General features: G+C 57.2%; 1 protein-coding gene across 2 annotated transcripts; it reads right to left on the bottom strand.

The window, feature by feature from the left end:
- Positions 1-96: 96 nt before the first annotated feature.
- On the bottom strand, positions 97-22619 carry TMEM63B (transmembrane protein 63B). 2 transcript variants are annotated; one of them, XM_059178097.1, is made up of 24 exons: positions 22497-22619; positions 16172-16354; positions 15810-15889; positions 15534-15575; positions 14487-14577; positions 12988-13025; positions 11917-12059; positions 11760-11811; positions 11160-11268; positions 10490-10560; positions 8543-8623; positions 8046-8169; positions 7308-7441; positions 7057-7194; positions 6786-6939; positions 5682-5788; positions 5352-5438; positions 5078-5143; positions 3702-3864; positions 2995-3100; positions 1841-2008; positions 1450-1565; positions 1190-1270; positions 97-902 (listed from the first exon to the last, which is right to left on the bottom strand). In XM_059178097.1, exons 2-24 carry the CDS (start codon positions 16328-16330, stop codon positions 717-719), a joined length of 2496 nt encoding a protein of 831 aa, XP_059034080.1. In that variant the 5' UTR covers positions 16331-16354; positions 22497-22619; the 3' UTR covers positions 97-716. The 2 variants fall into 2 exon arrangements, with proteins under 2 accessions (XP_059034080.1, XP_059034081.1); XM_059178098.1 differs by lacking the exon at positions 15534-15575.
- Between the last annotated feature and the right edge of the window lie 55 nt (positions 22620-22674).

The raw sequence follows: 22674 nt of genomic DNA, 5'->3' as shown, positions 1-22674 counted from the left end.
TGCCCAGGCACTGGACAAGTCCTCCAGATATGGAGCGGGGTGCTCAGTCCCCAGCCCATGTGCCCAAGGCAGCAGCAAAATCAGACACCTGCCTCAGAGCTTTTCTTTTCATTTTTATTTTAAAGGAAAAAAAAAAAAAAACAGTGCAAAAACCCATTTTCCAGTGTCAGCCATGCCCACCCCCCACCCCTAGGTCGCCTCCCTGACTGGGGTCCTGACTCTTCCTCCCACTCTGCAGCCCCTCCCCCTCATGCAACCCACACGGGGCTGGAGGCTCCACTTCCCTGGAGTGCCAGATCCCAGGGGGGGCTCAGGAGGGAGGAAAGAACTGGGAGGGGGCAGCCCCTGATATGCCTGGGCCACCCCCCCAGGTCTCCAGCCACGGCACCAGGTACCCGTCTTGGCTCTCAATAACCCTTTCCTGACCACACTACTAGCGTGGGGGGCACCGATCTGGGGGAACCCTGTCTGCACCCCTCTTTGCCCCGGGTCCGGCTCGGGGCTCTTCTCACTGAGGTTGGGGGTTCCCTCCCTCCCTCCATGGTGGGGGAGAGTGGTGAGATCCCCATTTTAAATACCTTAATGAAAGCAGGGGATGGGGGATGAAGGAGCTTTAGATCTAATAAATTATTAGCGGTTTTTGTTTTTTTTTTTAGTGTCCGTGGGGGGCGGGTGGGGTGGGGGCAGGGCGTGGCCTCCAGGGCCCCTCCCTCCCCTTACTGGTGAATCTCATTCTCTATGAGGCTGTCCTCATAAGACTGGAAGTCTGTGTCCGTGAGGCCATCAGGCGGCATCAGCAGCTCCTCATCTTGGGATGAGGACAATGGGGGCTCATCCCCTGAGCTCCCAGGACCCCCATCCCCATCCACCTCCGAGTCCTGCAGCACCTGAGCGATGTATTTCTGAAGGGGGAAAGGAGTAGAGGGTGAGGGTGGACAGCTGCTCCCTGTGGCGAGGGACCCACTGGGGGATCTCAGGGTCTCTGGAGAGCAGGACAGTGAGCCTCCCAGAGGGAGAGGTGGGCAGCCCCCTCAGTGAAGCCAGATCTCTCCCGACCCCGGGGGCTGGAACAGGCTTCACTTCCTGGAGGACTAGTGGGATCCCCCCTGGTTTTGGGCAGAGCCTCAGTCAGCAACTCCTCCCCCCACCCCCCTGACCCCCCTCTGCCATGATGAATCCCAGTACTCACCGCAGATTTGGGGACAGCAGCAGCAGTGGGGGGCCGTCCATTGCTTCTGGGGTCCACAGCATCTGTCTCCGTGTGCTCAATCTTGAGGGGTCCAGAATGAGTCAGGGAGTGGGGAGCTGTCCTTGCCCTCAGTCGCCATCATGACCTCATGCCTTCCTGAACCCTTGCTGCCCCGCCCTCAGCTCCCACCCAGCCCCCTGCTCCCCTGTACCCCCTTGAGCTTCTGCCCTCAGCCATCCCCTGCCCCCCTCGCCCCACACCTTGTAGTTGTGGGCACTGAGGTATTTGAAGTGTCCGAAGCAGACGTGGCAGAGACAGATGACGATGGTGATGACCAGGACCACGAATGTGAACATGGACGTGGGGGCTAGGAACCCTGGTGGGGGGTACGCAAAGGATGGGGCTGCTACCTCTCCTCTGGGCAACCCCTCCCAGGGGCCCACCACCCCACTTCGGCTACCTTCTGAACGCAGTCCTGCATTCCTACATGCCGTGCCATGGCCTGACCTGGCTTCTCCTGGGCTCCTTGTCTGCAGCCCTTGGCCACCACTGGCTCTCCCATGGCTTGCTCTGCCTCACTCTGGATGGCATCCTCCCCCACCGTGCCCTGCCGCCCCCCCCGGGGCGGTGTGTGTGTGGGGCGGCCCTCACCGGTGCGCATGGTGGAGAAGAAGAGCAGCCAGAAGAGGCAGAGGATGGGTGCGGCCACCACCTGGTTCACAGCCCCTGAGTGGATCTTCTTGTCCAGCTTGGCCGGCAGGTAGGCGTAGTAGAGATTGTACCTGTCTACCAGGTGTTTCAGCAGCATGTACATGAGCCCTGGGGGAAGCCACACGGGCTCTGACCTCGGAACCAGTGCTGCGGGACCTCTGTGTGTTCGTCCCAGCTCGTCCTAGTCCTTCCCAGACGGCTGACAGGCTGGCCTTCCTCCTCCTGTCCCAGCCCCAGTCCGGGAAGAGCCCCAAGCCCATCGCAGGAGCACACAGTGTCCCCTTCCTCAGGCTCCCCGCCTCCTTCCATAGCCCCTCACTGAAAATCCTACTGTTAGAAGTCTGTTCTTTTGGTCAATGAGCTTCTTCTTGAAACCCTTAATTTTTTTTTTTCCTTACCCTGTCCCTACACAGAGGAGTATAAATTAGGTGCTAAGTTCTGTTTTCCTGGGGCCTGAGGGAATGGGAACTTTTGAAAGGATGAGGAGGTTAGTTTGGGAGTTTGGAGCCTTTGATAACCAGGGAGAGTGGTTAAGGGGTAGGTATGATGAGGCGGACAGCGGAGGGAACTAGTAGGGTGACAGCTGCAGAGAAACTGCTAGATTTCAGAAGGAAGAGCTGCTTAGTCTGAGGTGCACAGCTCAGCTACCACGGGGTACCTCTGTGAGCAGCAAGAGCCCAGCCCTGCCCTGGACTCCAAAGGTCATTCCTGAGCTTATGGGACTGTTTCCAAGTGTAGCAGCGGACCCCGTGTGAGTGTGTGCATGTGTGGGAACACCACTGGGGACATGTGATATATGTCTGAGTATGTCAGCTGAGTGAAGGCACTTGGTGTGGATGAGTGTGGCCATGTCAGGGTGACTCTGCCCAGGGGCCTGGCACACCAGCTGGGGCCAGCCTGAGCTGAGATGGCTTTCCCCCTCCACCCCCCCAGGCCGGGCCCCAGACTGAGGCAGGGACCAGGCGGGAGGCCCGAGGGGCCGGTCTCCCAGCCGGGGCCCTGTCTATTCGGGGTGGCCTGCCTTACTAGAGTGAAGCAGGTGAGGTCCTGGGTCCCCCCGAGCAGGGCCCAGGTCCCGGCGCGGCGGTGCCTACCGAAGGGCACGATGATGGGGCAGGTGATACTGTAGGTCATGACCACCGTGAAGACGCACATCATCCAGGCGTAGGCTGCGCCAAACTGGAACTCGTAGGCCTGATGCTGGGGGGGAGAGGGGCAGGAGGGTGGCTCAGGGAGGGAGGGACAGGCTAGAAGGGTGCAGGGAGGGAGGGAGGGACAGGCTAGAAGGGCGCAGGGCAGGTAGAAGGGGACAGGAGACTAGGAATGAAGCCATGGGGAAAAAGAACCCAATATCCAAGGTGCAGCAGGGTGAAGCGGATGGAAAGAGAGGCTGAGGCTGAGGGGGAGTTCAGGGCAGGGACAGTGATGGGCCATGGGTTGAGGGGCGTGGGACCTTTGAGAGATCAGGGGCTGGCAGGTAGCTAGGCCTGGGGGATGGGATGCCCAGGGCCCTTGTGTGGGGTTAGGGTGCAAAGACCCTAGGTCTAGGGACCCGGACCTCCCCCAACTCCCATCAGAACACTAGACTGTCAGGACTGGCTGGGTTATCTATGTTGATCCATCGCTGCACATATGGGAAAACTGAGGCTCCAGATAGGAAGGGGATATCCCAGGGCCACGGAACTGGGTCCCCCAAGTTCCAGCACCCATGTGCCCCCACACCCTAGCATGGCCGCCACTGTTTCAGACTGGGCCCACCAGGGGGCGCTGCGTGGGCCGCTTCGGCCCCAGGCGGCCGTACCCGCTTCACGTTGCGCCTCTCCGCAGCAGAGCGCGCCAGGCAGAGCCGGATCATGTACATGAGCAGGCCTGGGATGCGCAGCAGGTCCATGGCGTTGCCGATAAAGGCGGAGGCAATGACGTAGTTCACGAAGAAAGCGCCGTTGTCGGGCAGGAACACACACCTGCGGGCACCAAGTGCTCCAGCGCTGCCCTCTCAGGCGACCCAGCGGCTGCCTGCCCACGGCCAGCATGCCAGTACGCCACACCTCCGCCCCCGATGCGCCTTCCTTCGTGGGGACACCCCAGCTGAGCCCGCAAGCACCCATGCCCTGGTGCCCCCTAGAGCATGAGCCCCAGGGCAGACGACAGACTGTCCACAGACAGGTCCAACACCCTCAGTGTGAGTGGATCCAACCCAAGGGTGTGAGCCTGGAGGTGCCCCAAAACTTGTGCCCTATAAAGATCATGAAGAGTGCTCCGGACCCCTAAGACCATCAATGATCAGGGTATGACTGCCTGAGATCCCCACAAAGGTCATGAGACCCTAAAAGACACCAAGAGTGTGAGCCCTAAGAATACCCAGGATGTACCCCCTCAGACCTTAAATTAAGCCACAGTTACCCCCAGAGTGTGAGCCTCAGATACCTCCAGAATGCAAGCTCCACAGACCCTTCCTCAGAGATCTCCAGGGTGGGGAGCCCCAGCACCTTTGTCAAAGCCTGTGACACCCCAAGTGTGAGCCCAAGATTTTTACAGATGGCTATAGCAAGACCCCTAGACCTTGTGCCCATATATACAGTCACGGTACGTGGCCCTCCATCCCCTCACCCCCAAACAGCCTCCTAGGGCTTCCCAGAAAAGGTACCCCATAAGGAACTCCACAGTTCTGGATAAGAGCCTGAAACTACAGAGGTCTTCCCATGACTTGTGTCCCATAAACCCTGGAAGTATGAGCCCCATAGTTCCCCATAAATACTCTGGAGTTGTGAGCCCAAGATTTCCACAGATATTTAAAGCTGTGGACTCCAAGGACCTTCAGGGGTACCTCCAAGTCACTCCCCAATTATGACCAAGATCCCACTACAGATGTCTCCTGTGTGAAATTTGACTGCTAGAGTTAATCTGAGAATACAAGATCTTTAGGCTGTCACCGAAATCCCCCATTGTGGGTTCCAGAGCCCCAAATATACCTTGAAGGTACCCTCTACATGGGTTCCCAGAGAATGAGCCCCAACACAGACCCCAGGGACATCTCCCATGTCTTATACCTGAGCGCTGTGGTGTCATCTTGGGATGACTCTGCTCTGCCATTTGAGCTCCCTACCCCCACCTCCGGTGTGTCTTAGGCATATACCCCACCCCTGGTCTTTTTCCCTGGGGGCCCAGGTCACTCACTCAAACCGAATAGCTGCCTCAGCCAAGAATTTCTTGTCAAAGAGCCAGCGGAAGAAGAGGTCCAGGCTGGAGAGGAAGAGTAGAGAGGTGTGGTAGGGGGCTGGAACAGCCCAGAACATCAGGGGAGATGGATTCTAGTCCATGAGCCTCTGGGGATGCCCCCTAGACATGGGTGCCCCAGCTCTGTGAGGGAAGTGGGAGCCTGAACTGCTCCCCTTGTTCATCCTGCCCCTCCCCATCATCCCCAGTTCCCATTCCATCCTCTGCAACCCACCTGCTCAGTCCCAGCGAGGGCAGGAGCAGCACCATGAAGATGAGAAAGGTGTAGCACTTGTGCATGGTGGTCCTGTTCTCCCCAGAGCTGGGGCAGGGGGTACAAGGGCAGAGATCAAGTGAACCAGCACCCCCTGCCCCAGGCCTGCTCCCCCAGCCAGTATGGTATCTGCTGGGATGGGGGCCTCCCAGTGTGAGATGCTAGCCAGCCTCTCTTCCCTGGCAGCTCTGGGACTGCCTGGGGCAGGGAGGCCACAGGGGAGAGGGCTTCCCAGCAGGGACAGCCAGACACCTAGGAGGCCCAGAGCGCAGGGCATGTGCAGTGTCTCACCGTGTCCAGTGAGCTTCGAAGAAGGCTGAGTAGTAGACGATGGTGGGGAGCAGGGCCGAGAAGCACCACAGCAGCAGGGTGGGGAAGAACTGAGTGATGATGGGGTTCTGCAGTGGAGCACAGAGGGGCGTTTCAGGTGGGGGCTGTCTAGCAGGCCCCTGTCTAGCGTGCTTGGCTTACCTGCCCTCTCCCCCTCTAAGCCCCAGGCCCCATGGCTCTTGGGGCCCTGTGGCAGAAATCCAGAACATTGCAGGGCCAGAGCAAGGGTTGGGGCCGGGCTCATGAATACCACTTCAGGGGGAGTTACTGTCATGGTTAGCATTGGCTGAGTACTTCCTAAGGGCTGGGCACTGATCACGGGCTTTATGTGCATGGATCTTCCCAACAATGCTATAGGCCCATTTTACAGATGAGCAAACTAAGGCAAAAAGAGATTCAGTAGGTTACCCAGCTAGGTGAGCAGTGGCGTGGGGATGGGAACCCAGGCCAACTGGGTCTGGTGTATTTTGCTCTTATCACTCAGGAATTTTCAAACTGTCTGACTTTGGACTTTGAGGCTCCAAGAAGGTATGCTGTGTGTGTGGCAGGAGGAGCAAGGGAGGAGCTGGTGGAAATAACCCCTCACTCTATGGCCATCTGAGCAGCCTTGCTTTCCACACTGGGGTTCACCCAAGAGACCTTTTGATTAAGGCATCAGAATCTAAGCTCGGAAGCCAGTGGAAGTCTGAACCTCTGTTCTTCCGTTGGAGAGACGGGGTTGGCGGCAGGGGTTGGGGGGGATGAGGAGGAGGAGACTTGTCTGAGGTCACACTGTCTGTTAAAACTGGCCCGGGCTCACTCTCTTCTCTGGTATCTTTCTAGGGCTGTGCAAACCCAAGGGTGGTGTCTCTCGGGGGAGGGGGCAAGGGCATTCTCAGAGGGCTCTGCAGCCTGTGGTCACAGGGAGCTCTTGATGGGGCTGGGCTGGCCAAGCAGAACCGGAGCTAGCCCGGGCCAGAGGACATTCTGGCTTCCCCCTCCACCCCCCGCAAAGAGGGCTCCGAGGCCTGGTATCTGTGTCTCGGGACATAGCACAGAGGGGGTGGTATGGGGCCTGGGTCTCACATTGAGGTACTCCACAGGCTTGGTGACATTGAACTTGTCCATCGTGGTAATAATGATGGCAGGGGTGGTGAGGAAGAAGAGGAGGATGAAGAGGACGACATTGATGACCAGGCAGCGCAGCCACCAGATGAAGCCTCGGATGGAGAGGTGCTCCCTGGAAGGCAGAGGTGAGGGTCATTCTAGGGATACCCCAGCCCTGCCTCCCTTCCCCATTCCCTGCTGCAACCACCAGGCCACATGAAGCCTGTCCCGGCCACCCCGCAGTGCTCACCAGTAGATGTTCTGGGGGTCGGGGGCGTAGGACACAGTCCAGTTGGAGATGTGCAGGGACTCACTGCAGGACGAGGCCCGCGGCTCCCCACGGCAGGTGCAGCCCTGGCACTTACACACGTTGAAGTCCTTGAGGATGCTGGGGGAGGGGTGCTGGTTACTGCCAAGGGCTGGCCATGAGCTCAGGGACCCAGGAGCCCTGCTACTCCCCAGGGCACCAGGATGGGGATGGGCTGCAGGACAGGGGCTCACATGGCGGTGATGGTCTCATTGTGGAAGGTGACGAAGGCCATGCCAAGAGGCTTCTCGTTCACCTTCTCCTTCTCCCGCTTGTAATCCTCCTTCAGCTTCTGCTCCAGCTTCGTGTAGTACTCGATGGCCTCCACCTGCCAAGGGCAAGTGAGGCGCGGGGGGGCGGGGGGCGGGGAGGGCTCTGGTCAGAGAGCCAGGTCGCTCCCTGGCACGCTTGGTGGCACTGACCCGGGCCTTACTCCAGGCCAGGCGCTGCTCTAGCCTTTCTACACGTTAACTCATGTAACCTTCAGAGCAATCTGGAGGTGGGTAGCTCCATCTTACAGAGGAGGAGACTGAGAGGCACAGAGCAGTCGAGAAACTTTACGAAAGCCACAGAGTCAGTAAATACGCACAAGGCTGTTCTCTTGACTGAACCCTTCTGATTTGGGGTTTGTAAACCTGGGTCACTGTATGGATGGGGACGAACCCAATAGGGGAACCGGGGCTTCAAGGACTGTAGGGACAGGTGGGGCCCTGAGGGCAGGGCTGCACTCTGCTCCCAGTCCCGGGCCCCCCAGCCCTACCCCACCTCGGGGCCTAGCCTGCTCTGAGAGTCTGTTTACCTTTGGATGGTTATGTGCAAGGCCCGTTTGTGTGCGTGTTCCTGGGGTCAGGGGACCCAAGTCTGGAATTGGGATCTGTCCACCTCTTCCCCATACCCAGCTGGAACTCTGGGAGCCCAGGGTCACATTGTACCTGCTCACAGCCTCGTACCACGCAGCAGCAGAGGTGGCCGCAGGGTTTGGGGTTGATCATGGTGGGGACATTCTCCTTGCTCTGGAGGTTTGTGAAGTAGAGTTTCCCCCGCTCAGCCTTCTTCCTGTGAGACCCAGGTGCCCAGTCACCCACTGGCCCAACTGGGGCTATGAATGGCAGGGAGGGTGGGTAGGGAGCTCAGCTCAGGGGTCGTCTATGTCCACTCCCTAAGGACAGGGGTGAGCCTACAATTGGATCAGCTTAGAACACATGGTTCAGATGCGCCTCTATTCAAGGGTCTTCCTATCCATCCCTTAAGGGCCAGAAATTCTATGATTTGGTCTGAGTTTCTTATACTGCAGCTGAAGAAGGGTACGTCCTCAGATTAAAATCACATGCCCTGGAAAACACCTGGAAGGGAAGCTGGGTTCCCATGCTGCAGCCAGGATGCCCCCTGCAAAAGGCAGGGGCCCCTCCTGCGTCATCCCCCCCATTACCTCTCGGCATCGAGGAACATAAGACGAGCCACGTTGTAACATGGGCGAGCTTCAAGAACCGTGCAGTTGGGATAGGCCTCCCTGAAACACAGTCCACCATTATTGTCTGTAGGAACTCCGCCCACCTGCCTGCTGCCATACATCAGGCCTGGGCCAACGGCTTAGACCTAGTAGCTGCTCTGTAAACACGTGCTGAATGAATGGATCTATGAGACGGTCATTCCCTCATGCTCACCCCCTTAATCCCCCAAGCCCCAATCAGGATCACCATCTCCCCCACTCCTGCTTAAAGGCTGGCCACTAAATTTAATCAGAGTCTGTTTCTTAAACAAAACCACAAGCTGACCTCTGAAACAGACAAGCTGAACTCTGAGCTCTCCACGGACACCCATCAGGTCTGGGATGAAACACACAGTACGCGTACAGCACCCGTGTACTGAATGGATGCCTGGTTCTTGGGGTTTACTTCCTCACGGCAGGCAGGACCCTGTCAGAGTCCCCCCAGCCCACCCCGCTGGAAACAGCACCCCTTCCTGACTCCTTCACTCTGTCCCTCTCCCTGCTTTGGTTTTCTTCTCGGCGCCTACCCCGGCTTGACGCCATGTCTGTCACTAATTCGTTTGTTTATTATGTGCCTCGTCCACTGGGATAGGAGGTGAGGGAAGAGGCTGTTCTTTTTTTTGTATACTGCTGAAACCCCAGCCTGACTCCAGCGCAGGCACACCGCAGGTACTCAGTAAGTATGGGTTGTTAAAGGCTTACCAGTCCAAGCCGACAGCTGATTCCAACAGGACAGTAATATTCAGATGTCACCTAATTCGGAGCACATGCTGTCCTTAATCCTCACCCAGACTGCCCCCTAATGCTGATCACGGCTCGGACTCCAGATAAGATCCCAAGTCGCTCTTGTACTGACTGAGGAGGATCTAATTTTAACCAATATTCTGTAACTTTTGGGAGGGCAGGGCCTGTTTCTAATTTGTTTACGTGTGGGGTATAGAAGGTGACAAGACAGGTGTGTTGAATGAATGAGTATCCATCCACTATTGCTGATCACAAACTACTCATCGGTGGGCCACCAAAAAAGGGGTTTGCAATCTGACCCTGGCTAGACACTACCTCCCAGTCCGGTTCTGATCCGGAACAACTGACTTCCGATCCAGGCCACTTAATGGTGGATCTAGACCTCTTGAAGTCCTGATCCTGATCACCAAGGTCCCTTATCAAGGCCACTGGCCAACTCCTAATTCTGGCCACAGACTGACCTCAGACCAAACTCTCATCAGACCCTGCACTGGCTCCTAAGGCCCACTTTCCCCAGGGGAACCCCCGAGAGCTTAATGACCTTTCATTGATTTTTGTGGCCCCAAGGCCCACCACAGTGCTTTGGCATCATCTGAGAAAGTCTGCTGAGTGTACAGGTGAATGTATGACAGGATCCCTAACCCTGTCCACACACTGTGCCGATCAGTGAGGAGGGTATTCCCCTCCCCATAAGGTAGAGCCCCAGAGCTAGAAAGAGCCTCGGCGAATATGCACACCTGGGCTCCCTCAGTATCCACGAAGGCCCAGGAGCTCCTTCCTCCTGGTCTGCACACAAACCTCAGAATATCACATCGAAGTCTGAAGCAACACACCTTAAAGGGCCCATGGACCCTGAGTCAACAACCCATGACCCAGTTCAAGCTGGGTGGGGGTGGTAGGGGAGGGGATAGGACCCCACTTTTCTCCCTTTTCAAGTATTTTTTGTATTTCCCCTGTTCTGGCAGGTGCCTCTCACCCAGCCCAAGTGCTGGAATACCCTGGACTCATGTCATTTTCCCGTGGTCTCACCTCTATCCCTGCATCAGCCCCAGACCTCAGTGCGAGGGCAGGAGGAGTCTAAGGGGCTGAACGGTGAAGAAGGGCCCTCAGGACCTGGGATTGGGGGTAGGAGTAGCCACTCACTCAAAATGCTTCTTGATCTTTTCTGACTCTGCATATTTGGAGATTCCGTTGATGAAAAGAGTCCGCTTCACCTGGGGTGAGAGGGGAGTGGGTCTGCCTTCCGGAGGAGGAGGTTCGAGAATGTGCCAGGAGGGTGTGGGGAACAAGGAGCTGAAGGGTGGGAGGAGGCCTTCGGGATAAGCCAGGTCCCAGGGTAAGCCAGGAGAGTGTATCTCATTGAAATCACGCAGCAAGCTTAATGAAAGAGCCATCTGGTCTCTTGCTCCCAAGCGGTCATTGGGGGAGAGGAAAGGGAGGCCGGCTCTCTTGACCCTCAGGCAGTAGGGGCCCAGTGCCATGGCTGGCCTGGTGATGAATGCAGTGTTTGTCACTACCATAGCATCCCCACAGCTGTTTCCTGGGGGCCAGGCACAACACAGGTGCTTTCCATGGGTCCATCCACTTCCCCTTCCCACCGTCCTCAGGAAGGTTCTGTTGTCCCATTTTACAGACAGGGAAGCTGAGGCTTAGGGAGGTCACTTAATGTGGATAGGGGCTCTCGAGCTGCAGGGCCAGGACAGGAACCCAGGTGGCCTCCTCCCAGCACAGACACCCCTTAGGGCTGAGGCGAGCAAGGAGGACGGAAGGGAAGAGGCTGGGGCGGGGCAGGCTGGGGCTCTGCTGCACTCACCAGGTCGTCCTCCTTGTAGCGCATCTTGGAGGTGTGTCTCCGCATGCTGTAGACAGTGAGCAGCAGGTACAGGAAGGCGAAGGAGGTGTGTAGCCATAGCAGGTTGTTCCTGGGAAGGCAGAGGGGGACACGGAGCCACTGGGGATGGCAACACACTCAGACAGCCCCCAAGCTCCCGCTGTGAATTCAGCCCTGGTACGGGGTCCCCCACCTGCCCCGGTCTTTGGGCACGGACCCCCTCCCAGGACAGGCCCCACACTCTACGTTGTCCAGGCCCCAAGATTATTCCACTACAGCTGAAATGGCCCCAAGAGGTCATCTCTTGCTGCCCTGCCCACTGGCTACAGTGCCTCCCACCCCAACTGCCTGCTGCCATCTTTCCTTGGCCTGCAGTCACACAGCTACTTCGGGGTCTGGTCTTTCCTGGGGCTCCCCGACAGACCTCCACCTCCTCTGTCTCCAGTCCAAATCCTCGGGGTCCCATAGCCTCGTCGGCAGCCTCAGCCACCTCTCCCTACCGTGTGGCCCCTTGCACCCCTCCCTGTCATGGCTAGACTTCGGTGCAGACCCTGACCTCCCTGACTGGCTTCCCCACCTTACCCTGATTTCAGGTTGGCAATGGTGGTTCTCCCAAAGCTGTAGGCATTGTTCTCTGGGGAGGGGGTAAGAAAAGGGAGAGGATGATGCTGGGGTCAGAACACAGGTCCTCTTGCCCCCGATCCTCTGCTCCCACCACCCCATCCTGGCCCTCACTGACCCAGCAGGTCCCCTGAGAAGTTGACAGGCAGCACGATGCCCACAGAGAGGACACCCACGACGACCAGCAGCCCGATGATGTGCCGCTGGAAGGACAGGTAGTGCACGGCATCGCCCCCACATTTGTCCCGGATCTCATCATCCCTGCAGGTGAGGGGCGGCAGAGGACCTAGGTGAGGCCCGGAACAGCCAAGGGGTCACAGCTTGCCTGCCTTGCCCACCCCCACCCCATGTCCCCCCAGCCCCTGCTGGTCTGGCACCACTGTGGGGGTGGGGTGGGGTCTCTGGGCCCCCTATCTTTTGGGAAGGGAGTGGGGAGAAAGGGAGAGGGAAGGGGAAGGAAGGGAGAAGAAGACAGAGAGAAGAGAGGAATAGAGGGGCGACGGGGAAGGCCACCGAGAGAGGAAGACAGGGTGAGAGATGTGAAGCAGAAGGGTATGGAAAGGGCAGGTGAGGAGGGAGAGAGGCAGGTTGGTGGGAAAGGGAGAAACGGGAGGGAGGACCTGGGTTGGGGCCACAGTGGTGCCTTATGGGTGCTGGAGAAGCACAGGCATGGGGGCACTGGGGCAGGGGCCCTGGGGCCTGGGCCGGGGCGGTGGTGGTGCTGACCTGTCCGGGCCTCCTGCCTCTCTCAGCGCTCACTGCCTGCCTGCTGCACTCGGGCTCCATCTCCTGACTTCTGCCTGCTGGATACTGGCTCCTGCCTGTTGCTGGCTGCTCCCAGCCTGCCTGCTGCCCCCACCCGCTGGCTGCACGAAGCTTTGAGGTGCAGGGGCTCCAGCCTCTGCCCTCGGGGCGGGGGGTGGCAGGGGCTGGGACAGCTGCGGGCAGAGTGGGCCCACCAGGCAGGGGGCACACAGGAGACGGGGTGGGGGTAAGGTGAGGCAAGCTCAGGGGACAACGGAGGCCGGGACCCCAGGGCCTGGCCTCCTGGAGTAGGGAGCAGGCGGCTGGGCTGGCTGGGAGCACTAAAGGCCCTCAAAGCTGCTGGCCGCTGGACTTTGTGGGGAAGTGACAGGTTCTCAAGTTTCTGTTTCTCTCTCTCCTTAGAGTCTGAAGACTGTTCACTTACTTTATCCTGAAGATGGCTGTCAGCCAGGAACAGAAACCCTAGGGGACAGAGAGCTATCAGCTGGAGTCCCTACCCCTCCAACCCGAACCCCCCTCCCACCTCAAATCCCAGCCACCCTATGTTCGTGACCACCTCTGGGCTGTGGCCCACCTTGGCACAACTTCCACAACCTCCCTCCCCTCCCCCCAAAAGCATCACATCCCAGAGGGCAAGAGGGAAGGTGCCAGCCCTCAAAAGAGAAAAGGACTAAGGGCAAACTGGGCTATCTGTGGATCTCGTGCCCAGAGCTGTACATCCCTGCAAAAAGCCAACGGGGCAGCGCCAACAGAGGAAGGCCTGAAGCTGTGTGGGTCAGGGGAGGGATGGGTGGGACTCAGGGTTCTAGCGAGGGCAGTGGGGACCTCCAGACCTGTAGCTAACAAGCGTTTTCAACATGGCTGCCAACAGCAGAGGGGCGGGCCAAACTGCCTGAGTTCCTGCCGCCTTTCTTCCAGCACACCCCAGAGGGACTGGACCCCGCATCCCCGTGAGCTGCAGTTCCTACCCTCAAGCTCCCAGACCTGCCTTCAGCCAGAAATTCACCCCCCTGACAGCAGGCTGGGGACATATGGGGGAAGGCCAGATGGAAAGACTCCTCCCCCACCTTCCTCCTAGTAGAAAGGCCGGACTTAACCCAGGATTGGGGAGAGAGGTGCCTTCCAGCTAAGAGGCAGGACTGCTCCCTGTAGCGGACATCACTTGAGTCTGGGGACCATCCAGACACCTCTCGGTGGGCAGGGGTGATACCTTTGCTTTGCCACTCACCAGCAGGAGTCCAACTCAGGAGGCTGACTGGCTTCTTCTACTGTGGCTGCTATAAGAGCTGCTGTCCCCAGGGCCCCCAGCCCAAGCTGGACTGACCAGGGCCATCCTGGGGCCTAAAGATTAGAGTTCTGTCTAGGACCCCCATGCTGGCTGAGTGACAGGGGCCAGGCAGGTAATGCCTAAGCGCTGGGCCTGATGTGAATGAAGGTCTGGGGACTGCTGAGAATCCCCAGGTACAAGCCTTGTCCACAGGGGCCTCTGTCACTCAGCTATGACCCACAACTGGCCCCACCCCACTGAGGGCCACCATGCCACTAGCCTGCCATCTCTGAGCAACATGAAGTCTATGTTTGCTCGATGGACCAGAAAGGCTATTGTTACTTCCAAAACCCTAAGGGAAAAGGGGTCCTTAGGATTAATTGGGGGGTGGGGGGACAGGCACAGAGTTCTATGTGGGACGAAGTTCAGGATGTGTGATGCTAGGCTGGTGCTAGCTTGGGGGTCACCATGGAGCACAGAGCCAGGAGTTCCAAGTCTGGGTGGGTTTCCTGCGGCTCTTAGACAAGCGTTACCCTTATGAGGAGAAGGTCACATTCCATAGGTCCTTGACCCTGTACCACTGGAGGCCAAGGCTTCTGAGCCTTGCACCCTGGAGGAGGAGCAGGAGGTGAACAGGTCTGGGGAAGGGCACTCACATTGTCTCTTTGGTCAAAGTCGACGGAGCTGGAGACAGACGTGAGACGCTCATACCGGTCATGACTGTCCCCGTGCATAGCTGAGGCCACACTGGGGGTTGGGGAGGTGAAAGATCAGAGAGCCTGGTGAGTCTGAGCTCCTGGGGAGCAGGGCTGAAGTGGGGGGCTCCCACTCCAGGTCTCCAGGAGCTAGACAAGGCACAGAAAGCGCAGAGGCTGAAGCGGGGAGGAATGACTGCCTTCTCCCTGCCTCCCTGAAATCCGCCTCTTTGCTTCAGGAGGCCTGGGGGGTACCAGTGAAGGGCAGTGGGCAGGGAGACATTGTCTTCATTGTTACCCCCGAAGTAACAATGTGAGCAGGCCCTGCAGTTCTGGAGCTGACCAGCAGGGGATGGGATGGGGGGGCAAGAGAGCCACTATTATGCACCAAGCAATGGGGAGCTGAAGGAAAGGATGGACTAGGAGAGCCCCAGAAGGGCTAGGGGTATTGGGGGCTAGGGGATGTTCCCCAGGTGGGCCCCTACCCTCCCCTTTTCCTGACCCCAGCAGCTGCCGAAACTCCAACGCCAGTCCTATAGGCAGAGACCATGATGTGACCTGAAAGGCCAGACTTGGGGCTCCATGGAAAGCCCCCCTCCCAGGCCTCCAGAAGGGGTGAGCAGAGAACCCTGAAATACGAAGAACTAGTTATTAGAGGATGGCAAGCCACTGGTGACACCCCCTCTTGTCTCTGAGACCAACAGGTGAGTGTACTGTAAGTTCCCTGGAAGACCGCCCTTCCAGCCCAGTCACCAGGAGAGCAGGGCACACAGGAAGGGGCTTCTCTCAGGCTGAAAGCCAGACGGGAAGATGGGGGAGTGAGGCAGAGACAAGTTGGGGAGCCCCCTGCTCTGCAAAGCACACCGCCTGCGTTAACCTGAAACACGAGCCTGCAGAGGAGTAAACTGCAAAGAGAAACCAGTAACTTGGCAGGAAGAGAAGAGAAGCATGAGAGAAAAAAAGAGAAAGCTGGTTTAGTGGGGATGAGGGGGCAGGTGCCCCACATACTATTCCTGTTCCACTCGCTCCCTCTCCTGCCACCGCCGACGCCTGGGGACAGAGAACAGACAAGGTTAACAGGAGTGGTGGGGGAGGGTCCCCAGGGACTAGCAAAGGACAGAGGCCCATGCCCTCATGTCCCCCATGTCCATTCTGGGACTGGACCCTCTTCATCCCCCCAACAAAGGGGGATGAGAGAGGGCTGGCTCTTATCCCTGAGAAGTGTGTGTGTGTGTGCATGTGTGTGTGTGTGTATACAGGTAAGGGAGAGTACCAAAGCCTTACCTGTCTGCATCTGTCACCAAGGCCAGCCGCCCGTAGTCCCAAGCCACCTTCCGGAGGATGGAGAACAAGAACAGCAGTGCCTGAGGGCAGAAGGAATGGTTGGCAGGCAGACAGTCTACCCACTGGACTAGCCAGGAAAGCAAGGGCGGAGGGGCTGGGATTTTGTCTTAGAAAGGGATGACCCTGGCTTGGGTGGACGGTCAGGGGCTAGGCTTGGGCTGGGTGATGTGGACCCCTCCTGCAGTTAAGCCTGGGGAGTCAGAGTCAGGTGGAGTGGTTAGGGTAGCAGGTCTTAGTGAGCTATGTACAGGGTGTGGATGCCAAGTGTACGGTTGGCGAGGGGATAGTGTGTGGGCACTCACAAGGAAGCACATGAAGTCAAGAGCCAGCACGGTGGGGACACCCCCAAAGGGCAGGCCCTGCAGGACGGTGCTGCGGATTCGGGCACTGTAGCAGTAGTCCTTGGGGTTGCTGTTGTTGAGGGCCGTGGTGCCCAGAGTGGCCAGAAGGAAGGGCAGCATGGCTGCTACTGCCGCATGGTCCTCCTGGGGGGAGAGAACAGGGGTCAGCTGGGCTTGTCCCTGATCCCCATCATGGCTCCCCGCTGGAGCATGGGGACAGGGAGTGAGGGCAGATCCGCCCGGCAGCCTGGGTGGGTGGAAGCACTGGCTTCCAGAGATAAGGGCCTGGGGAGGGGAGAGTTGAGTCACATGGATTTACCTTCATTGGCTGTAAGGCTGTGACCCCACCCTGGGTCTGGGGAACTTGGCCCAGATTTGGACTGGGGAGACTGGTTTTTCTAAGCTGGAAGTTGTGAGTCTCTAATGTCTGCCTCCCACCACCTCCACACACACATACACACACCTCCACACACACATACACACACACGCACACACACACGCTCACACTCACATGTTTGCTTTCTCTTTTCCTCTGTCCCTGGAAACTGAGTATGAGGGAAGATGGGGGAAGTCTTAGGCCTGAGGATTCAAGCCTAGGAGGATGGGTCAGGAGCAAGCTAGCTTCTCTTGATCTTTTCTTCCAACCTCTTAAAAAATGGCATGGTTTAATCTGCTTAGAGTTTTCAACTCTATTAATCACTTTCTCAATACAATTGTCTTAAAAAAAGAGAGAGAAAGAAAAAGAAAAAGATGTTTAGCTTCCAAGCTGGTCCACTGTGCTCAGAGTAGGGACCTAAAGATGGGGTCAGAGTGGGAAGTCAGTGAAAGAGTAGGGCTTCTGGGTTTGTGTGATCTGCCTGGTCCCAGTCACTCCTGCTGACTCTCGTTGCTTTCCCCCTGCCTTGGAAGCAGCTACACCCACCTTCCCGCCAGCTTCCTCACCTCTTCAATTATCTCAGCACAGGGGTCACCTGAGTGGTGTGAGGACTACAACTCCCAGAGTGCCCTGCTCCTACCTCTGGAGTAGAGCAGGCTGGGAACGCCTGCCCTCCAGCGAGCTTTTCCATTGGCAAAGGGAGAGAGAGAGTGGGCGGGGCCTCTTCCCCCGCCCAAGCGCCCTGCAACCAGGGTACTACCCTCCATCCACGATCCCCACACCGCTGCGCGGCTGTCCAGCCTTCTGTGGTCTGGGTGGATGGGGCAGGGGAGAAGAAGGGAAGGGCCAGCCAGCCCGGATACCTGGGTTCTAGGAGTGCCTGGGGACGAAGCCTAGCAGGGCTCTGGGGAGGCTCCTAGGGTGGAGGAGAAGTGTGGCCGAGGCACTGCTGCCCCACCCGCGTCCTATTGGGGGGCCCCTGGGGACCCCTTCTGCTGACAACACTGAAACTCTGCCTTGAGGGGGGCTCCCCAGGGAAGAGAGAAAACCAGACAGAGAGAACAACAAACCTAGAATCAGAGACAATAACTCTGGGAGCAAGCATCCTCCAGCCCCCGGGGGCGGGGGGCGGGGGGGGGGGCACTCAGAGGGTTTCTCCTGCCCACTGATCCCTGGTTTTCCCCAGCCTCTTCCTGACACTTCAATTACAGGGCAAGAGTCACCAGCTCTTGCATGGAGGGGGAAGCTGTGGTTGTTTATATGTTTCACTTGGTCCCAAGGAGTCTCTGGAAAGCCTATGTTAGGAAGGCTAAGGAAGTACCTGCCTGATGTGTTATGCCTCCCTCTTCCCTGCCAGCTCAAATTGCCTTAAAAAACCCCAAAACTCCATTGATTGCAACAGGCACCAAGTGCCCACTGTTTCAAGAATAATACATACGTGTTTTATTTAATCCTCGACAATCCTGAGTTGGATATTATTAACATTTTAAGATAAGGGCACAGGGGCTTAGAGAGATTAAGTAACTTCCCCTAAGTCACACTGCTAATAAAACAACGGGGTTGGGGTGCCTGGGTGGCTCAGTTGGTTAATAGGCTGCTTTTGGCTCAGGTCATGATCCCGGGGTCCTGGGACCTAGCCCCACATGGGATTCCTTATTGACCAGGGAGGCTGCTTCTCTCCTGCCTGCCATTCCTCCTGCTTGCGCTTGCTCTGGGTCTCTCTCGCTTGCTCTCTCTGTGTCAGATAAATAAATAAATTCTTTAAAAAGAAAAAGATGGGGTTCAAACCTACATCAACCTCTTTTTATTTTATTTTTTTAAGATTTTATTTATTTGTCAGAGAGAAAGAGGGAGAGAGAGCAAGCACAGGCAAACAGAATGGCAGGCAGAGTCAGAGGGAGAAGCAGGCTCCCTGCTGAGCAAGGAGCCCGATGTGGGACTCGATTCCAGGACGCTGCAGATCATGACCTGAGCCGAAGGCAGCTGTTTAACCAACTGAGCCACCCAGGCGTCCCAACATCAACCTCTTTTTAAAGCTAGAACAGTGTTCAGGGCACCATGCTCTTCTGATGTGCCTAGAACAGGGCTCTGCATAACATGGAAGCTTTGTACATGCCCATTAAATAGTCTCCAGCTAGAAAACACCAGAGCACTGAGGCAATGTGTACGTTCAGGTGTGTACACATGTGCAATGTGTGTGTGTGTGTGTGTGTGTGTGTGTGTGTGTGTAGGGGAGAGGTAGGTGACTGATCTCTAAGTTGGGATGTGGGTGGGGGTGTGTCTGGGAGCCTGGGTATGTAAACATAAGATGCATAGAACGCTGGGACACCATGGTTAAAGGTGAGGTTAAAGGTAGGTAGAGGTAGCTTGGGTCTGTGGTAGTTGGGGGCCCTCTGCAGAAGTGGCTCCCCTCCCTAACTCCCAGCTCCAATGCACTCTGGCAATCAAGACAGATTCTACTGTTTCGCTAACTCCAAGGCTCCACCAGGCCAGAATGTAATGGGTACAGACCCCTGGCATTCCCCCCCACCCCCCCGCCACCAACATTAGTCCTCTCCACACCAAAGAAAGGGAGAACACTCTGGGAGCTTTTAAGGGGACCCCATAGGGTGGGTGAAGGTCCAGGCAGATGCTTAGTAACTGAAATGACCATATCCATCTGCTGCCTCCTTCTTTATGTCACAAAACCCTCTCCCCTCCACAAACGCATTGATCTTACACTGCCCCCCAAACCTAAGGAAGGCAGGGCACACTTGCTGGATCAGATCACTATCACCCACTTTACAGGGGAGGAAGCAGGGACTCACAGAGCAGAAGCAACTCACAAGAGGTTACAGGGCAGGTAAAGGGTGGAGCCAGAGCTGGTGGCTCTTCAGGTGGACTGGGTCCTCCTCTGAGTTCCAAACTGTGGGGGCTGTGGGGTGGGGTTGCTGGGCTGAAGTTCACCTAGAGCAGCTGCTCAAAACTTTTAGTGAGAGTAGCTGGTTGGAGGGAAGAGATTAAGGCCCAATATCGGGGTGGGGTGTGGGGGGGTGAGTTGGGGGCAGTTCATCCACTCAGCCAGCTGTATTCTGGAATTTCTCTAGTCTGACACTGAGGCTTTAGCTGGCAGTGTGTAGAGGGTGGTAGAAGATTTTATTTCCAGCTATTGAAAGGTTGTTATTTTACAACCTTTGCGCTGTGAGGGTGGGGGAGTTGTAATTTAAAAGCTTTTTCCTTCCAGATTTATTTGGGAAGATTTCATTTAGGGCCTGTGCTCCTAGGAAGGCGGTGTGGTCTGAAGGGAGGAAAGGACAATGGAGGCCCACTCTGCTACTAAGTAACCTGGGCATCAGTCTTCCAAACTGTAGCAAAGATGTGTTAATATCCTTGCCTCATCCCCCAACCCCCAACTTCACAGGGAAGGGCAAAAAGTATCACCGAGTGAGGATAAAAGCAGTAGGAAAAGGATGTATTCTCAAATGTTTATTTTACTCTGATTTTGTGCCAGGTACTGTTCTAAGTGCTTTACACGTGTTATCTCATTTCCTGGCCATCAGGACCCAGAGAAGACACTGAGGTACAGAGAAGATACACAACTTGCCCAATGTCACACAGCCAGTCTGTCACAGATCCAGATATGGACCCAGGTAGCCTGGCTTAAGTATATGCTCCTGGCCACTGCATTTTGCTGCCCTGGTCAACAGAGCAGCTTCTACCAGGGGCCTGGGAGTTGGGGGCCACAGAGTGCCTGCTACAGCTCTGGAGAAATGCCACATCCTATTTCTGTTTGTCCTCCTTCTTGCCTGCCGTGAGACCCTCCACTAAGACCTTGCGTTTGTGATTCCAGGTTCTGAGAGAAGTGCAGAAGACAGGTGGCAGAGCCTGGGAGCTAAGAGTTCAGGCTCTAGGGTGAGACAGATTTGGCTGCTGACCTGGGAAAATACATTTCACCACCCTCGGCCTCAGTTTCTTCATCTGAAAATGGGAATAATAATTCAGTTGTGTGGTTTGTTTTGAGAACTAAACAAGATGACTTATGTAAAGCTCTTAATACAGTTCAAGACATGTGATAGATTCTAAAAAAAAATCAGCTAATGTTATTGATAAAGAGAGGCATAAAAGGGTTGGTTTAGTGGAGGAAACTGGTAAAAATAAAAACAAAGGAAAAGAGACTTTAATGATAGAGCCCCTCAGTCAGGATGGGCTTCTTTTTTAGACCCAAGGGCTTATATGGCCATTCAGGACTCTGCCACTAAGTGGCAGGGAGTGGCCCTAAACTCTTCAAACATACCGAATCCATTTGCAGCAGGCCAGAAAGGTGGGGGGTACGGGAGAGTGATGTTATGCCAGGATGGGTCAGGAGTTCAGAGAAGAGAACCTGTTATTGATCAGCAGCCAGGCAGGGCGCCAGCTTCTTTACCTGTTATCTAGTTGATCCCTATGATAAATCATGTAGGGAGCTGGTAGTAAACACACTTTTAAATTAAAATTAAGGTTCAGACAGGTTAAGTAACTTGTCAAGGTCACACAGCTAAATGGCAGAGCTGGAATTTGAACTGAGGTCTCTAAGAAGCCGTTATCATTGGAGAGAACTCGCAGGATGTCCGAGAAAGGGGATTAGCCAGCCTAGCTACCTTTAGCTACCCACCACCTGCCTTCTGCCTTGCCACATCCCCACCTACCCACCCATAGGCCAAGACTGAGTTGGATGAGCCAACAGCAGGTCCCAGCATGTGCCACCTGGAGCAAGCCAGGGCCTGGACCCTCTGGTGCCCTGGAGGACAGTCATGTTGCTAGCACACTAGGCTGGAAGCCTGGTAGACACTCCCACTCCTCTCCTCACATGCACCTGGGAGGCAAGACTGAGGGTCCATCCTCAAGAGGGATTGGGCACAGCCACATTTTTCCTGGACTGACCCAGGGAAAGGCTAGAGTAGTACTGGGTAGAGAAGCTGGGACTCTCCTGCCCCCCCCCCCCCCAGGGAAGTGGAGGGCTGAGGGGCCAGACCTCCCCCCAGGGGACCCAGGCAGGTGGCAGCACAGAGCCCCAAGGGCAGCCGGCCCCTCTGACCTCTCCTCTCCACTTCCCAAGCGACCTTCTCTTCAGAGGAATAAGGCGCCAAATCTTTGGGACTGTCCTCTCTAGACGGTCAAGAAGGCCAGGAGGGACAAAGCGCGCCCCCTCCCCCCAACGGGGCCTTTGCCCCACTCCTGGTTCCGTCTGAAACCTCTCCCCACCGCACCCTCCAACGCAGGCCTGGGCGGCTCATGAATGAACTGCACTGTGTGGGGCGCAAGGAGAGGACACGCTCCCGGGGCCAGTCGCCTCCCCAGCCCGCGACCAGTCCCCAGACGGGCCGGGGGCAGCTGCCGGCCTCACACCAGCTCTCGCGAACCCTGCCCCTGTCCGAGCCCAAACCCCTGCCCCGGGTCGGCTTCTGGGGTACTCAGCCCCGGAAACAGGAGAAAAGATAAAAGAGACCGAGGGCAATGGACTTGGCGACCCTGGAATCCAAAACTCGGGGGCGGGAGTGGCAGGTTCCCCACAGCGGCGGCAGGCTGATGGGGGCGCAGCTGGAACCCTGGAGGGGCGCGCGGGGGACGCGCACCTGGATCGGGCAGGTGGGAGAAGAGGCGCTAGGGGGCCGGGGGCGGGGGGTCCCGCCCCTCGGGATCTCCCCAGGGGTGGGGACAAACGGCGGTGAACATCTGGACCTTCGGGCAGGGTTCGGAGGACTCGCATTTGGCTCAGGATGGTGCGGGGATGGGGGCAGCGCGCGGCACCGCTGGGTCCCGCGGGCCCGGGCACCTCTGGGTCCCGCAGGAGGCTGAAGGGAGGGGACACGCAGCTGAGTCCGGGGTTTTCTTTGGGTGGTGGTAGGATCCTCAAAGAAAAGAGAAGGGGCTGGGGAAGGGTCGCGTACTCACCCCCAGGCGTAGACTCGGCTCCGGCTTGGAGCCCCGGGTTGGGGCGGGGCGGGGCTGGGGGAGGGGGAGGGGGAGTCGCTGGGCGGCTCGAGCTCCGGGCTCCTGCGGCGGCCGCGGCAGTGTCTGGGGGAGGGGGAACGGGAGGAGGGAGGGGGAATGAGGAGGGGCGGGGCCGCGC

The sequence above is a fragment of the Mustela lutreola genome, chromosome 6 (assembly GCF_030435805.1).
Source record: "Mustela lutreola isolate mMusLut2 chromosome 6, mMusLut2.pri, whole genome shotgun sequence".
In the NCBI taxonomy this organism is placed as follows: Eukaryota; Metazoa; Chordata; class Mammalia; order Carnivora; family Mustelidae; genus Mustela; species Mustela lutreola.
The sequence above is the reverse complement of the archived record's forward strand: the minus strand, read 5'-3'. Positions and strand labels throughout refer to the sequence as shown.

Excerpts from the sequence above, each read along its gene's own strand:
- TMEM63B (XM_059178097.1), bottom strand. The coding sequence starts at position 16,330 with ATGCTGCCCTTCCTTCTGGCCACTCTGGGCACCACGGCCCTCAACAAC. Across the intron at positions 6,940-7,056 it reads GACCCCCAGAACATCTACTG|GGAGCACCTCTCCATCCGAG; the intron begins GTGAGCACTGCG and ends TCTGCCTTCCAG. Across the intron at positions 3,101-3,701 it reads AGAGGCGCAACGTGAAGCGG|CATCAGGCCTACGAGTTCCA; the intron begins GTACGGCCGCCT and ends TCTCCCCCCCAG.